Below are 15825 nucleotides of genomic sequence, written 5' to 3' on the forward strand. Positions count from 1 at the left end.
TTCAGCCATTATTTCTTCCACTATTTTCTCTGCCCCTTTCTTTCTCTCTTATTCTTCTGGGACTTCCATGGTGTGTGGTGCATGTGTTGGTCCACTTGATGTTGTCCCATAGATTCCTTAGTCTCTGCTTTTCTTCAGTCTTTTTCTTTTTTTTTTTTTTTTTTTTTTTTTTAAATTTGTTTACATATAAAGTGTTGCCACTTGATACCCACTCTGTAAGGGTGGGCTGTTCTTTTTTTTTTTTTTTTTTTTTTTTTTTGTGAGGAGAACAGCCCTGTGCTAACATCCGCCAATCCTCCTCTTTTTTTTTTTTGCTGAGGAAGACGGCCCTGGGCTAACATCTGTGCCCATCTTCCCCCACTTTATATGGGACGCCGCCACAGCATGGCTTGCCAAGCAGTGCGTCGGTGCGCTCCCGGGATCCGAACCAGCGAACCCCGGGCCGCCTCAGTGGAGCGCGCGCACTTAACCGCTTGTGCCACCGGGTCGGCCCCTTCAGTCTTTTTTCTTTCTGTTCCTCAGACTTGATAATTTCCATGGTTCTATATTCAAATTCACTGATTCTTTTTTTTTTTTTCGGTGAGGAAGATTAGCCCTGAGCTAACATCTGTTGCTAATCCTCTTTTTGCTGATGAAGATTGGCCCTGGGCTAACATCTGTGCCCATCTCCCTCTACTTTATATGTGGGACGCCTGCCACAGCATGGCTTGATAAACAGTGTGTAGGTCCCCTCACTCATTTCTTTTTTTTGCCTGCCAAAATCTGCCTTTGAATCCCCCTAGTGAATTTTTCAGTTCAGTTATTGTACTTTTCAGCTCCAGAATTTCTTTTTGGTTTCTTTTTAGGTTTTCTGTCTCTTGATCTCTTTTTTCCATTTTGTTCACACATCCTTTTCTTGACCTTCTCCACATCTTCCATTAGTTCATTGAACATCTTTAAGATAGTTGTCTTTAAAGACTGATGTCTTTGGCTAGTAGATCTGTCATCAGTTTTTCAGGAACAGTTTCTGTTGATTTCTTTTTTACCTTGAATGGGCCATATTTTCCTGTTTCTTTGTATGCCTTATGATTTTTTTGTTGAACACTGGACATTTGGATCCAATAATGTGGTAACTCTGGAAATCAGATTCTCCTCCTTCCCCAGGGTTTACTTTTTTTTGTTATTGGGTTTTTTTTTTTTTAAGGAGGGGCAAGTTTCTTTATTATTTTTTTTATTTTTTATTTTTTTCTGAGGAAGACTGTCCCTGAGCTAACATCTGTGCCAGTCTTCCTCTATTTTGTATGTGGGATGCCGCCACAGCGTGGCTTGATGAGTGGTGTGTAGGTCCACGCCCAGGATCCGAACCTGTGAACCCCAGGCCACCAAAGCAGAGCTCGCGAACTTAACCACTACACCACTGGGCTGGCCTGTTTTTGTTTTTTTTTATTGTTATAGACTGTCTCTGTGCTGAGGATCAACCTGAGCTGTAAACTTATTGTCGTCTTAGGTCTTTTCTGAGCCTTTCCTTGGGCATGCGCAGTCACTTTCTAATTTTCCCTGTGTATGCAGTTGTTGTTGAATGTCCTAGTCTTTAATGTCTGGCTCCTGAAATGGGAAAATTGAAAAATGAAGGTGGTTAGAAAGGGAAGCCAGCCCATTAAATCTCTTGGAAGTCTCTCTAGCTGGAGGGGGAGGGGCTTACAACAACGAGGGGAGGTGCAACAACACTGTGCTGTCCTCTCTGTCTACACCACTGTGATCAGAAGCAGCAAACAGAGCACAGATCCCTGATATTTGGAGGACAGGGTCCTTTTTGCCCCCCCTAGTTCCCACAAGCTGTGTGCAAGCTGCTCCAGGAACATGTGCACAGCTGCCTGCCATGTCTGGGGAGTGTAGGCTGGGTAGCTGCTGCTATGCTAAGAGCTGAAATTGACTGAAATCAACCACATTTTACCTGCCCAGTTGTCCCTTGGAAGTTGCAAGGCTTGAACAAATTCTAGAGTTCCAGAATAGTTCCATCAGACAGATTGTGCCAGTGCAGGTGTCCAGGTGGGGAGACGATTCCTGGTGCTTCCTACTCTGCCATCCTCCCAGCTTCCTCTCCCAGAGCTAGTGTTCTTGATTGGGCTTGTTTCTTCTGTGGTTTGGACAAATCATGGAGCCTTTTCGTGTCTCACTGTCCCTTCTTTAAAGATTTTATTTATTCATTTTTTTCCCCCCAAAGCCCCAGTAGACAGTTGTATGTCATAGGTTCACATCCTTCTAGTTGCTGTACGTGGGACTCGGCCTCGCGTTGGACGGAGAAGTGGTGCCTTGGGGCGCGCCCGGGATCCGAACCCGGGCCGCCAGCATCAGAGCGCGCGCACTTAACCGCTAAGCCACGGAGCCGGCCCTCACTGTCCCTTCTTTAAATGGAATTGCTCTACTCTTATAGATTGGACTTATGAAGGTACTTGGGGAAGAGCATAAAGAAAATTTTGTTGGGTTGTGCTGGAAAAAGACCTGCTGTGGGTCACTCCACGTTTTACTCTTGGAAGGGATGCGAATAGGCAATAAGGAAAGCACTCTGCCTTTAGAGGGAAAATCACTGTGAGAAGGGTAGAGGCAGAGCCATAGCTTTTTTTAGTAAATCCTAGACTCTTGGCTTCCGAGTGGCCAGGGCGACCACTTCAGATCCTCTCACCAGCAGTGAAGCTCACCAGTCCACTGACAGTTAATGAGCAGTAGCAACTGTGTACCAGGGATGGGAGGAGAGCTCTAGGAGCAAAGTCTCTGCTCTCAGGGGGCTTATGCAAACTGCTCAGTGTTCTGTCTGTTTCAGGACTCTGTTTAAGGAGAGCAGACGAGGCCACGGGCACCTGACATCAATCCTGTGAGTGTCTCAGTGTTTTCACTTCTCAGGACTACTGTCGTTTTTGTCTCCTTCTTGGAACTCCTCTAAACCTTTTCTGTGTTCATTCCTTTGAACAGGGCCAAGAAGAAAGTAATGGCCCCTTCCAAAATCAAGGTGAAGGTGAGTGAGCCTGCTCAGGTCATGGGCCACGTCGTCTCATCTCTCTCCAGCCATGCTCACGAACCCTCTCGAGTGACCAGGGCAGCTCATTGAGCTTTGCTGGTCTGGGGTACAGCTCTTCAGGATGGCACTCTTGAGGCTACACCAAGAGGCAGCCTGGCCCACCAGAGGGGTCTGGGGTTGGCAGGGCAGAGACCTGAGCTGGGTAACTTAGTACCCTCCAGCCTCGGTTCTAGGCAACAAGTACCCACCTGACCAGTTCCTGGGGTTGTTGTGGGATTAAATGAGGATTTCCTGACAGCCATCTGAGGGGTGAAGAGCCCCTGCCAGACGTAAAAGTATCATACTCATTATCAGCATAATCCTTTTATGGAAGAACACATTCTAGCCAAGTACAGGTTGGCTGTACTTGGAGCCTGGAGCCACAATGGAAAGGACAGGTGGCTTTGTTGAGTTTACCTGACAGAAATGGAGGGATATACAGTGGTTGGAGAATAGAGACTGTGGAAATGATCTAAGATATTGTAGGAACCTCTCAATGTAGTAAAAATTGGTGTTTTACCAAAATTTTTGCCGGTTCCTGAGGCTTTGTAGTGCCCTTAACCATACCTAAACCGTCCGTGAGAATAGGACTCGTGTATTCCTGAGTACCTGATGGGCTCCTACAATGAATGTCAGGCACACCCCATTCCTGTTCCCGTGAAAGGACTTTTCTTTTGAACCCCACTGAGGAGACATGTGCTGATAAAAACCAAGGAGGAAAAGACAACTAATTTAAGGCAGTTCTCATGCCACACATCCTTTCCTGATGGCAGCTAGGCGCGCTCTGAGATAGTGTGAGTGCCAGTAGGGAGAGCATCTCTTTGCTCAAGTCCGGTACTTTTTCGGAAACAGAGAAGAAGAGTTCCCCGTGGGGGTGTGTACTTATCAACAGAGCATGCTTGGGTCAGGCCCTGGCCAGACGTGTTCCAGAGGGGGATGAAGTTGTGGCATTTTCAAGTCCACACAGGGATGGCACCTCCTCTCTTCCTCCCTTGTTTTGTGATTACACAGGAAGGCCCAGTTCTTTGGACCTCACGATATTCTCATGCTTGTGTCCTCACAACAGGGCCAGTATTGACATCTTCGGACATTTCTAAACAGCATTTCTGCTTTCCTTTAGGAATCATCTACGAAGCCTGATAAAAAGGTTTCCGTCCCATCAGGCCAGATTGGCGGCCCTCTTGCTTTGCCTTCAGAACATCCGGGAGGAGGCCTGAGCCTTGGGGCTGCGACCAGGGAGCTCTCATCCCAGGCCTCTGGCAGCCTTGCTAATCCTGCTCCTATCAACCTGGAGGACTCGCTGAATGGAGACTTGGTCCGTAATTCAGCCTCCTCTCTGGAGGCTGTGTCCAAGGAACTGACCGCACTGAACAGCAGAGCAAGTGGGAGCTCTGAGTTCACACTGCCTGCACCCTCAAAGGCACCTGCAGAGAAGGTTGCAGGGGTTTTATGTACAGAAGAAAAAAGGAACTTTCCGAAGCCCAGCCCTTCTGCCCCACCACCCTCCACCTCTCTGCAGTCACCCCTCAATTTTCTGGCTGAACAGGCTTTGGCACTAGGGCAGTCCTCTCAGGAGAAAAAACCAGAGAGTTCTGGCTACAAAGAGCTGTCCTGTCAGGCTGCCCTCAGCAAGGGCCTGCCAGAAGTGCACCAGTCCAAAGCAAAACACCACGGTTTGCCACGGACGTCTCACGCGCCCCAGGCGGTAGCTCCCGTGCCCAGCCCTCAAGTCAAAGTCTTTCATGCAGGCGCTCAGCAGCAAAAGAGCTTCACCCCCCCAGCTCCGTTTGTCAATAAACTCCAGGGCCCAAAGCCTTCCTCCCCACAGTGTCACCGTTCCCTCCTCCAGCTAGTGAAGACAGCAGCCAAAGGCCAGAGCTTCCATCCCTCCACGCCAGCCTCTTCAGGAGGCACGCCAGCCTCCAGCAGCAGCTCTCATAAGACCCCAGCCTCGTCCTCCACTGCCCTGAGCCATCCAGCAAAACAGCACTCAGCCGGCGCTTCAGGGCCTTCTTACAAGAATAGTCACTTTGCTGGCTCTGTCTCCAAACATGGGATCTCTTCTGGCAGCTCTTCCTCTGGGGGAACACCAGTCCAGAGCTCTGCTTCCGGCAGCTTGGTCCCTGGTGTACAGCCTCCCTCTGCAGGACAGTCTGCCAGCCGACCTCTCCCAGGCTCCACAGTGAAAAAACCACCTGTCTCCCAGAAGCTGACCTTGGTGGCCCCTCCGGGTGGTCCAAATGGAGATTCTAGTGGTGGGACCCAGGGAGTGGCAAAGTTACTGACCTCCTCCCTGAAGCCCAGCGTGGTTAGCAGCGTGACATCGTCTACCTCCTTGCCAGTGAGTATCCCAGCACGGCAGCCGCCCCTCGTGGGTCTTGTGGACAGGACCACTTGCCCTGCCTGGGTTGGAGGGTGAGATCTGACGTGAGGGTCAGGTAGGAACAGTGAGCCCGGAAACTGGAAGGAGGCCCTGGCTTCCTGTGTTCAGGTCTTTACTTTTCTGGTGGCAGGAATCCCAGGAGAGCCTGAAACTTCTCCTTAGGAGGACAAGCAGAGGGCATGGACCAGTCAGCACAGTGTTTGCAGGGAGGCTCTGAATCTGAGTGGCATAGAATGAGCCACAAAACTTCCCTTCCCTAGCCTCCTACCCATCCATCTCTCCAAACAAGATGAAAATACTGCTACTTATCAGGTCACTAGTTATGTGGAGATGTTCATGCCCCAGGAAGATCAGTGCCTTCTAAGAGTGATTCTCTTGATTGGGTTTTGAAGGACTCTGCAGGTCAGACAAAGGCGATTTGACCGAGTCTGGTGGTTAATGAGGCTTGCCTGCAGGTAATTAAGGAATTTGGAGGCAGATTGGGGAAATGGGAGAGAGCTTTTTTTTTCTTCTCTCGTTTTTCCAATATATAAAACTATGTGGTTACAAAGACAAACCTATAGAAAGGTAAGTGCAGCGAGGTCTCACCTGTCTCTGTGCTCCTACCACCCCTGCAAGGTACCTGGTGCCTTAGTTTCCGGGTTTTTTCCCTCTTTCTAAAATAAATACGCACATACTCATATATACCTAAATCATGGATACCTATATACAATATTCTTCATTTTCTTTCTTGCACGAAGGAGGCATATTTAATACCTTGCTTTTCAAAATGAACAGTGTGTCCTGGGAGCCATTCCATGCTAGCGCACCGACTGTCCTCTGCCTTCCTTTGAGGCTGCAGAGTAGGGGGTGCGGTGCCTTCACAGGGGCAGTTGACGGACACGCGTGTGTCCCGCCCCGGTGCGTTACCAGGTTTGGTTTGTGAGAGCTGTGGCTGGGGCTGGAGTTCTGACCCCTTTGTGTGCTTCCTCCCCAGAAAGGAACGAGTGGGGCTGTGCTGCTGACCAGCTCCTCGCCCTTAAATCTGCTGTCTTCATCCTACAAGTCAGGCAGCCCAAAGCTGCCCGGGGCCGTGAACTCAAACTCCCTGGGACTTCTCCCCCCATTTCCTCTCCGTGTGCTCTCCTTTAGCACCGACTCCCCTGTCAAAGCAGGGGTCTCCAAGGATGCCATCGTCACAGGTCCTGCCCCTGGGACATTCCACCATGGCCTCAGCCCCAGTAAGTGCTTCTCTCCTTCCTCTCCTCAGGCTGGAGGTACAGAATGTTCCCCAGTGCCTCTGCTGTGACCCACGAGTCCTGTTGTTGTGTACCGGGTTCCTGTGTTTGTCTCGTGTGTGATCTTGGGCAGCATTCCCGGGGACCATGCTGAGCCCCCTCCTTTGGGGTGTTCACCCAGAACCAGTCCAGTAGGTTATCTGGGGCTCTTGACCGCTGAAGCTACTTTTCTGTTCCTGTCTTCAATGTGTGTGTTTTGTTCTTTTCTCCCCACCTTTGTTTTCTCTCAGGTCTCCTGGCTGGCTTGCACTCCAGCCCGCCCCATGCAGCGCCTCTCCCACACGCTGCCGTGTCCGCCCACATCCCGCAGAGTCTGTCAGGTAATTGCCGGGCGGTCAGAGTGCCACACGCACTGTGCACCATTCCCCTCTCACCCACTGGATGCCTTGTCTGCTGCCAAGGATTTCAGTGTCTTCCCCTTGTCGTCACTGTGTTGTCTTGGTTTGTCCTTTGAGGCTCTGGCTCTGGCTCTGGGGGTACTCAGAAAGGCACAGGCTTCTACTGCTTTGAGATTTCCCCTGGTCCCCCACTTGGAACTGCCACTGGGCCAGCCTTACCCTGTGTGATCACAGAGGAAGTCTTGGTGGCCTGTGTGCGAGGCAGAGCAGTTCCCCACCCTTAGCTCAGCTTTTCTTCTTGTATTAAGAAAATACATAAGGGTAATCCTGCTAGCTTTCCAAGGGCTGTTTGGGGCACTACAGGCCTTTAAATTCAGGCTGCTACACCTTCCAGGTGGTACCAGCTAACAGACGGCTCTGTAAACTTAAGTGACAGGTAAAGTCCAAGTGGCAATGGAAGGTCACGGGCCAGGCTTCAGGAGGGACCCTTACCTCTGGTGTCTGCGTGTATCCAGGAGAGGAGCAGCTTTCAGTTCAGACATAAGAGCAGAGATTTGGGGGCACAGCAGGAGCTCGGGCAGTGCTCCCTTCCCTTGCTTTTTCTCTCTGTAGAGCAGTGGCTTTCAGAAGGGACCCTCGACAAGCCCTGGGTTTATAACTTTGAGAAGAGGGCACAGATGCCCCAGCCTGCACCCTCGCAGTGAGCAGTTTGCCTTGCCCTGTCCTGGGAATTTGTCTTACGTACACCTAATGGAATGTGGTGTGAAGCCCCATGGGATGTTGGTTTTGGCCTACTGCTCTTCCGACTACTCTAGGCCTGCTCCAGAAACGACGTGGGGAGAGCCATTCTTCAGGAAGCTGAGCCTGGGGCAGCCCTGGTGGACTGGTACCAGGTGGCAGACCGGGAGCCACCCAGCTGGTGTGTCCTGACCTGCCACACCGAGAGCATTGGTCCGACACCACCCGAGTCTGGGTCTGCTCCAGATTTGCTGTGGGTCCCTGGCCCCCGTGTCCTGAGGCTGACGCATTCATAGTGAATGCCAGAGGCCATCTGGGTGCAAGAATGGATTGTATATCTCCAAGATGGAAATGTTGCTTCTTGAGAGAAGGAAGTTGAGGGGCTAAGCCTGTATCAGCAGTTATTCTGTTTTCCTCTAGAGAAGCAGTACAGTGCAGAGGACTCACTCCACAAGCTGGTGGCTGCCGCTGCAGCTAACAGTATAATGTAAGGGGTCACAGAGCCACCTAGGTGAGAGCTTGTGGTTTTGAAAGAGATTGCACTGCCTCTGCTTGCTTTCATTTCACTGCCACCTCTTCTTTCAGAGAAACAAAGCAGTCATGCGCACCGCATGAAGATGTTCTGGTCAACGACGGACCACGTATATGACGTTGGTCCCATGAGATCAGTACCATAGAGCCTAGTTGTGTAGAAGTTGTGCACATCTGGGTTTGTGCAAGTACACTCTGGTGTTCACACAACAGTGAAATCGCCTAACGCCGTCTCTCAGAAGGTGTCCCTGTCGTTAAGCGACACGTGACTGTAATCAGAGGGGCATTAGAATGCAACTGCTGGCCTGTGGCATTTTCAGCAGAAAAGGGGAAAGTGCTTTCTTGTTCTGTTTCTTTGCAGTTTTTCCTCTGAGTATTAGAAGTCTATCAGAAACGCACCTATGCTAAAACAGGCTATGTGAGTAGGCTTTCCTCTCTCTCGACATTTTTCAGGTTGTAGGATCACACAGAGTGGTTGTAAATGAAAAGTTGTTTGCTCGCTTCAGCTGTGTGACTTGTGTCTGCTTTGCTTTCTTTCCTCTGTGGACTCAGAATGCTGGTACCTTGGAGCTTGTCTCTGTAGGACCTGAGGGTCTCTTGATGGTGAGAGAAAGCTCACTGCTACTTGAGTTCCATGTGGTCATCAGACCTTGCCGTAGAATCCCAGCCTGCCCCCAGATGGTAGTCGTAGCCCAGAATCGACGTGGCCCCTGTTGCATAGCAGAGTTGCTGTTCTGTGAACACAGCACTCAGCGAGCAGCTGCCTTCACGCAGCTCAGAGTCCCATGCCTGCTGCAGACTGTGGCAAGCAGCAACTCCCTCAACCTGTCAAGGGTTTCTTGGCTTGTTTAAGCCTTAGAACAGTCAGCGTTCGGGGGCTTTTGCTATTTAAGAAGTGATCCCCTTGACGTTTGGTTACTGCTGCCTTAAGGGAACCAGAGATCCTGCAAGACTTGTGTTCTGTTTTTGCTCATTTTTTTTCAGATGCTTCTCAGCTTCATGGGAAAGGGCCTGGTGTACCACGGAAATTGTGACCTCTTCAGAGGAAAGGCCGGAAGCTGAACGAGTAGGTCTCAGAAATTGGATAATCACTATGCTCTTTCTGCCGATTGGTTTTCTTCTGGAGAAGGTGTGAGTGCTAAGTGGAGCGTCTCTTGGCACTTGTGACGTGCCTTCAGCTAGGGGAGCAGCCCCGTCTTTCTCCGGAGGCACTGACTGGCCTGGTGCTCCGGGCCTCGTGGCTCTGTTATGGACAATCGTTGGAGGGGCAGCTCTAGGCTGGGGAGCGCGCTGGTTGTGTCTGAAGCTCTGGCGGCAGGGCAGAGCAGTTGGCACACCTGTGTGTTAAATCTGTCCGACCCCCTGGCGTTTGGCCAGAGTACCTCACGGCGCCCTACTGGTCAGGGCTGTTTTTGGCCACAGTACGCTCCCTGGACGCTCATGGTGTCCGTCCCATCCTTAGGCTGTGTGCTCAACAGGATAAAAACCTGGGCTGATGCCACAGCTGGGAGACTTACCTTGTCTCTTGGAAAAATACTCAGAACACCTAATTGTGTGCTCATCATGGGGGCCAGTTTCTCCGCTGAACATGACAATGAAGCTCTTTTAGAGAAAAGACCTTTGTAGATTCAACAATTGTGATAGGATTTTTAAAGAAACTTATTTTTGGCTCACTTTTCATCACCATTAAATGCATTGGATAGAATGGGACTGTTCTTCACACGTCATATTATAGGAAGACATAATTCCAGTGCCTTTATGGTGGAGCAGAATTAGACACACATCCATTCAGCCCTCTGAGTGGATCTCAGATGAAGACCTTTTTTAAAGATTTGTCTATATTTAAGATATAGCCACTTTTGAGTTTTCTATGGTTGCACATCATAAAATCTGTGCCATCCTGACTTGAAGGTCATCTGGGCCCCCAAATCTCAAGTCCCAATTCGCCAGGGCCTCTGTTTTGTTTTTCCAGAGTTCATACAGGTAGACTGCAGAGCCCCAAGGCCCTTCTTCATCTCTTTCAGGGCCAAGGATATTGGGGGTTCCAAGTCACAGATAGACATTCCAGTTTGTTTTATTTAGAAATCATTCTCAGGCAGAGCTGCAGGGACAGGCCTCTGTGAAGCAACCATCTGTCACATATAGAAACAGGCCTTGAAGTCCTGGGGCTCTCCAGGCAGCGGGGCTATGTATTGACTTAAGGGTGACATGCCAGTGAGCTTGGTGGGTGTGTCAGACAGACTAGGACAGTTACCCCGGAGCTCCCAAGTCACTGTGCTGTTCCCACTCAACCAGTGGCTGCTTCACAAGGATTGTTAGGGCAGTTGCTTGTCCTGTTAAGTCTGTGCCACAAGGTGTATCTGAACTGACTGCTCCAGCTAAGTGATTTCAAATATGTTGAGAATAAAGAGCCTCCTCAGAATGTACACCTGTGTGGAGACACAGGCAGCTCTTTTGGTCCCTTCCTCCCAGGGTGCAATGCTCAGTAACTCACAATTCATGCAGGGGTTTGCCTGGTTTCCAGGGGAGCGAGACCTCTGTCAGCTATCCAGCCAGGCCTCTGCTCTGACTTCTTTTTTACATAAGCACCAACACGTGTTTCACATTGGGCTAGGCAGATTCCTTATCCCTTTATTATATCTATTTTTTGCAACTTGGGTTTCCAGTTTGTTTACAGAATAGTCTTAGGTAGTAGCAAAAGAGCCAAAGAAGAGATTTGTATTGCTGAGCTCAGAGTCGCACAGAGGCCGTTCGTGAATGCTGAGCGGTGGGGAGGAGCTCACCAGGCTTCTCTGCCCGAGAACACCCGGTTCCCTTCCCCGCAGTGCTCCCTCCTCCCCATAGACCACTGAGTGTGCAGCTGGAGCAGAATACCCTCATTTTTAGGAATCTAGTGATGCCTCTTGCCTCAGGGAAACGTTTCTTTGATGGGGAGTTTATGAGATTTCTTTTTCTTGTTTATGCTTTATTTGTGGTAACGAAAGAGTGAATGACTTCAACAGCCATGGCCAGGCAGATCTACAGGCAGAGCAGGCTCTAGGGGCTGGGGGCTGCAGCGCTGCAGGGCTTTCCCTGGTGCGGCCGTTTCTTAGGTGTGAAAGGGGCTGTGGCTTTTGTGCAGCGACTAAGTTGGTGTTAGGGGGTGGTGTGGAAATTGTTAATCTTGTATAAAGTAACTCAATAAATTGTTTCAAGGTTTCCAAAACATTGTTTCTCAGTCTTTTCTTTTTACCATATTTGCAAACAGTTCTTTCTCCTGTAGGAGCTGGTCTTATATGGAATATCCATTTTGGCCAAGAGAGATCGGGGGGTGAAATAAGCCTCACATGGCAAAGATGAAGAACCACACCACAAAGTTAGAATCAAGCCACGGGGCGTTTATTTCTGCACTATGAATAGAGTTCCCCATTACTTCCCATTTTCTTATCTAATACATGAGATACAGAGAACCCAGAATTTGTTTGGTGAACAATCAGCTGTAGTATATACCTAAATACCAGTGAGATAATAAGCAGGACATGTAAGGCATGAGACTAAGGCTAATAGCAGCACAGCCCACTGTGCAATACTGTACTTGCAGAGCCATAAAACGTTCTCTGATGGCGTGCTGTCCTGGGACAATCTGGCTGACAGTTAACCTTCCCTCTAGCACCGAGGGCCAGACACTGTTCTGGCTTCTTGGCACCTTTTCTGGCATACAGCCCAGATCTGTCTCACTAGGAGGCCTCTGACGGAAAGTCGGCTCTCAGCCAGAATCCAAGACGGGTGTGAATGCAGGTTGGCAGCCCCAAGGGGCCCAGTCCTCTGATGAATGGAAAGGTGTGTGGAAGGGAAGCCTTTCTGCCCGAGAGTTTCCCCGTCTGGTGTGCAAAGGCCAGTGCTCCATGGAGCGGGCTTGTCTGCCTTGGTCGTCTTGTGCTTTAGTAGTTAGACTGCTTCCAGGTATCACACAAGGAGTCTACTGATGGGTGTGTATAGGAAAAGGGAGAAAAAGGAAGGGCAGGGTGGTTCTGAATCACTGGGGGACGAAGTGGGTCCCTCACCCAGGTTGAATGACGGTTCAGCCAGTGCCTGTCCCACTTGTAAGTGAGCTGCACTGTGAGCAGCCTGATGGCCAGGGCTCGGGTAACATGCTCGGCTCTGCACAGATTAGGGGGTCTGCACGGGGCCAGGGAGCAGAGGACACCAGGAGGTTATTAGGTAGAAAAGAGCCAGCCGTCTGCTTCCAAGAAGATGGAGGGCAGGGCTGTGCCTACTTCTGCCCAGACACCAAGACAGCCAGCTCCTGGATGGACATATCCTTGTTGATGTAACGGTTGTACTGAGCAGGCGTCAGCCTTCCATTCTGCAGGGCCTCTTCAATGGAGAACTTCTTGCCCGACTTCCTGTCGTGGATCACAGAGGATTCCCCATTGGGACCCTTCACCGATATTTCCTCCCAGTCGCACTCCTGGCTCCTGAGTTTCACAAACATGTTCCAGTCGATGAGACCAGCTCGGTGGGCTTCCTCTGGGGACAGCTCCCGGCCCGTGTCGGGGTCGATGACCACGATGGAGCGCCGCAGGTGGTTCTCCCTCTGCTCCCTCTTGACGGCCACGGAGCCCAGGCGCTTCTGCAGCTCATCAATCTCGACATCTTTGTCTTTGGAGAGCCTCTTGAGGTCGTCCAGTTCTCTCTCCAGGGACCACAGTCTGGAGTCGAGGTTCGTCCCGGAGCCCACCGTGGTCATGTTCCTCAAGTCTCGTGTTTCTGTTGCCGCCATTTCAATTTCTGACTGGAGCCTTCGGGTCTCGAGCTGCAGGTTTTGCCGCTCCAGCTGGAGTCTGTGGTTTTCTTCCCTTAGGAAGTCCAGTTCTTTGGACGACTTGGAGTTACAGAACTCTAGCTCCGACAGCTTGGCTTCCAGCCGGCTCACCTCTGCATCCAGTTCCCTCTTGCTCCGGCTCTCCTCCTCCAGGCTGCTCTTGAGCTTCTGAATCTCTTGCTCGGTGTTGCCTTTCTCCACCTGGATGCTTTCAGAGAAGACCACCTTCTCCTTGACCTCCATCTTCTCCAGGTTGGCGAGCTTCTTTCTCAGGGTCTCCAGCTCACTCTCCAGGACCTGCCGCCGGTGCCTTTCTTCCTCCAGCTGGAGTCTGAGCAGGGAGTGCTCCCTGGCCTGCTGGGGGTCCTGCTGCAGCACCACTTTCTGCTTGAGGGTCACCTTCTCGCGTGCCTCCCCCTCCTCCTTCTCCAGGTCAGCCAGCCGTTGCTTCAGCCACTGCACCTCCAGCTCAGCCTCCCTGCGCGCCTGCCGCTCCCGCTCCAGCTCCTCCAGCTGGCACTCCAGCTCGGCTCGCCGGCGCTGCAGCCGCCGCAGCTCCCCACGGAGGTTGTCGATCTGCCGGAGCTCGACATCGATGCTCTTGGTGAAGGCGTTCACCTCGGCCCGCAGGCCGGGCTCCTCCTCATACCTGATAACCTCCTGTGGGACCACCTTTTCCTTCACTTGGGAAAGCTCCTCTTCCTTCTGTTTGATTTTCTCCTCCTGGGAAACCCTCTCCCTTTCCAGATCCACTTGCTTCTTCTGTTCCTCTGATAGTCTGGCCCTCAAAGATGCCACTTCCTCTTTGGTTTGGGGGTCTTCCCGGAACTGGAGGATCTCCTGGACCACCTCCTTGGTCTGTACCTGGGGTTTGGTGTCTTTCAGGGACTGAATCTCTTGCTTCAGCTGGTAGATCTCTAGATCGCACCTTTCGATGAGCCTGGTCTTGTCGACGATCTCCTCCCTGAGCCTCTGAAGCTCCTTCTCCATTTCGGGGTCAGTCTTGTACTTGATGACCTCCTTAGTCACTTCCTTGACTTCCACCTGGGGGCCCCGCCTCCTGAGCGCCTCCAGCTCAGCCTGGTAGCTCTTCAGCTGCTCCTCGGCCCCCCGGTACTTGCGCTCCTGCTCGATGAGCTCTAGGCGGAGGCTGGCCACTTCCCTCTCTGCCTTGGGGTCGGGCCGGACGATCTCTCGCACTTTCTCCTGGACCACCACTTTGGCGTTTTCCTCTTCCAAGGCCCAAATCTTTCGCAGCAGCTCCGTCTTCTCCCTCTGGTTGGCACGAGCCTTGGCGGCCTCGTCCTCGTACTGGCGTTTGAGGTCGCCGACCTCCCTCTCTGTTGCCACATCCTTTTCTACCTTGAGCACCTCCTTGACGGTGATTTTCCCCTCGGCCATGGCCCGCTCCTTCTCCAGCCTCTTCAGCTTCTCCTGGAGGAAGCTCAGCTCCTCTTCCTGCTTCTCCCTGAGCTTGCCCTCCTGCTGCTGGTCCTTCTGCAGCTGCCAGTACTCGGCCTCCAGCTGGGGGTCGTTCTGTAGTTTCACCACCTCCTTCTCCATGACCTTCTCCTGAGCCCGGTTCTTCTCGGCCAGGGCCGCGATGCGCTGCTGCAGGAGGACCGCCTCTGCTTCCCGGGTGCCCTTCTGCCGCCTCAGCTCCTCCAGCTCCTCCCTCAGCCTCAGGACTTCATCGGCCTGGGCTCTGTCGGGCTCGATGCGCAGGACCTCCTTGACCACGTACTCCTGCCCCCCGTCCCTGGTCTCCTGCTCCAGAGCGCGCAGCCGCAGCCGCAGCGCCTCCAGCTCCTCTTGTAGCAGCTGGTTCTTGTGCTGCTCCTCTGCCAGGGTCCGCTGCATCTGCTGGAAGCTCTCCTCCAGTGCGGGGTCTGGCACCTTCTTCAGCACCTCCTTCCTCACCACCGATTCCTGGGGGCTCCGATTCTGCAGAATCCGGACTTCCTCCTGGGCACTCTTGACCTCATTCTCCAGCTGCTGCCTCCGCTCCGTCTCCTCGTCCAGCTCCTTCCGAATCTTCCATGTCTCCTCTGCTCCAGAGCCTGGCTTGCTCCCTTGCAGGGTCTCATGGGTCACTCCTACCTCTGGCTGCTGGGAAGGAGAAGACAACACACGGTTAAAGCCAGCCTCTCTGCACAGCCTGTTCTCATCTGGTCAGAGCGCACCTGGGTCACCTGTGAACAGGTCGGACTGGTTGTCCTATGGTCCCCAAGGACTCCCTCAGCACTGGGTCCACTAGAGTTCTAGGGTTACTTTTGAAAACAGTAAACAACTAGGTTTTTTAAATGTATCTGGTGAAATATTTTAAAACCACAGAAGACGTGAAGTGAAACCAGAGTCTCCCCCTCTGGTCCTGTTCCCAGAGGATACCTGACATCTTTGAGACACGTGTGTTTTTAATGTGCGTCATGTGTTTGTGAACAAATAAATGGTAGTCCCCTGTTCCACACCCTGCTTATCGCACTTAATGTATAGAGAGAAATCCGCAGCAGCACCGAGAGTGCTCCTTCACTGCGTAACAGCTACACGGTTTCCCATTGTACCACAGACCCTAATTTAGTTAATCACCTGCTGCGGGTGAATATTGAGTTGCTTCCAGTTTCCTGCTATCACAATGCTGTCATAAACGTTATGGACTTTAACAAATGAGTTAAGTTACCTTTTACTGGGTGCTCAGCAAATGTTTGTTGGATGGAACACCT

The 15825-nt window shown here is 51.6% G+C and overlaps 2 protein-coding genes across 4 annotated transcripts in view; one reads left to right on the forward strand and one right to left on the reverse strand.

The window, feature by feature from the left end:
- Window positions 1-11506, forward strand: part of UBN1 (ubinuclein 1) — a 37949-nt gene extending 26443 nt beyond the window's left edge. Inside the window, exons 13-18 of one of the 2 annotated variants that reach the window (XM_004438094.3) lie at window positions 2801-2851; window positions 2950-2992; window positions 4155-5375; window positions 6394-6637; window positions 6925-7014; window positions 9286-11506. In XM_004438094.3, the coding sequence (XP_004438151.1) occupies window positions 2801-2851; window positions 2950-2992; window positions 4155-5375; window positions 6394-6637; window positions 6925-7014; window positions 9286-9335 (1699 nt within the window). In that variant the 3' untranslated portion in view covers window positions 9336-11506. The remainder of the gene's footprint in view (window positions 1-2800; window positions 2852-2949; window positions 2993-4154; window positions 5376-6393; window positions 6638-6924; window positions 7015-9285) is intronic. The other variant, XM_087449584.1, reaches the window with a different exon arrangement.
- A 151-nt stretch (window positions 11507-11657) lies between these two features.
- Window positions 11658-15825, reverse strand: part of PPL (periplakin) — a 43090-nt gene continuing 38922 nt past the window's right edge. Inside the window, exon 22 of one of the 2 annotated variants that reach the window (XM_087449582.1) lies at window positions 11658-15211. In XM_087449582.1, the coding sequence (XP_087305708.1) occupies window positions 12554-15211 (2658 nt within the window). In that variant the 3' untranslated portion in view covers window positions 11658-12553. Of the gene's footprint in view, window positions 15215-15825 lie in introns of both variants that reach the window. The other variant, XM_014793471.2, reaches the window with a different exon arrangement.

This window comes from Ceratotherium simum, chromosome 26 (genome assembly GCF_057802395.1).
Source record: "Ceratotherium simum simum isolate JZ-2026a chromosome 26, ASM5780239v1, whole genome shotgun sequence".
NCBI lineage: Eukaryota > Metazoa > Chordata > Mammalia > Perissodactyla > Rhinocerotidae > Ceratotherium > Ceratotherium simum.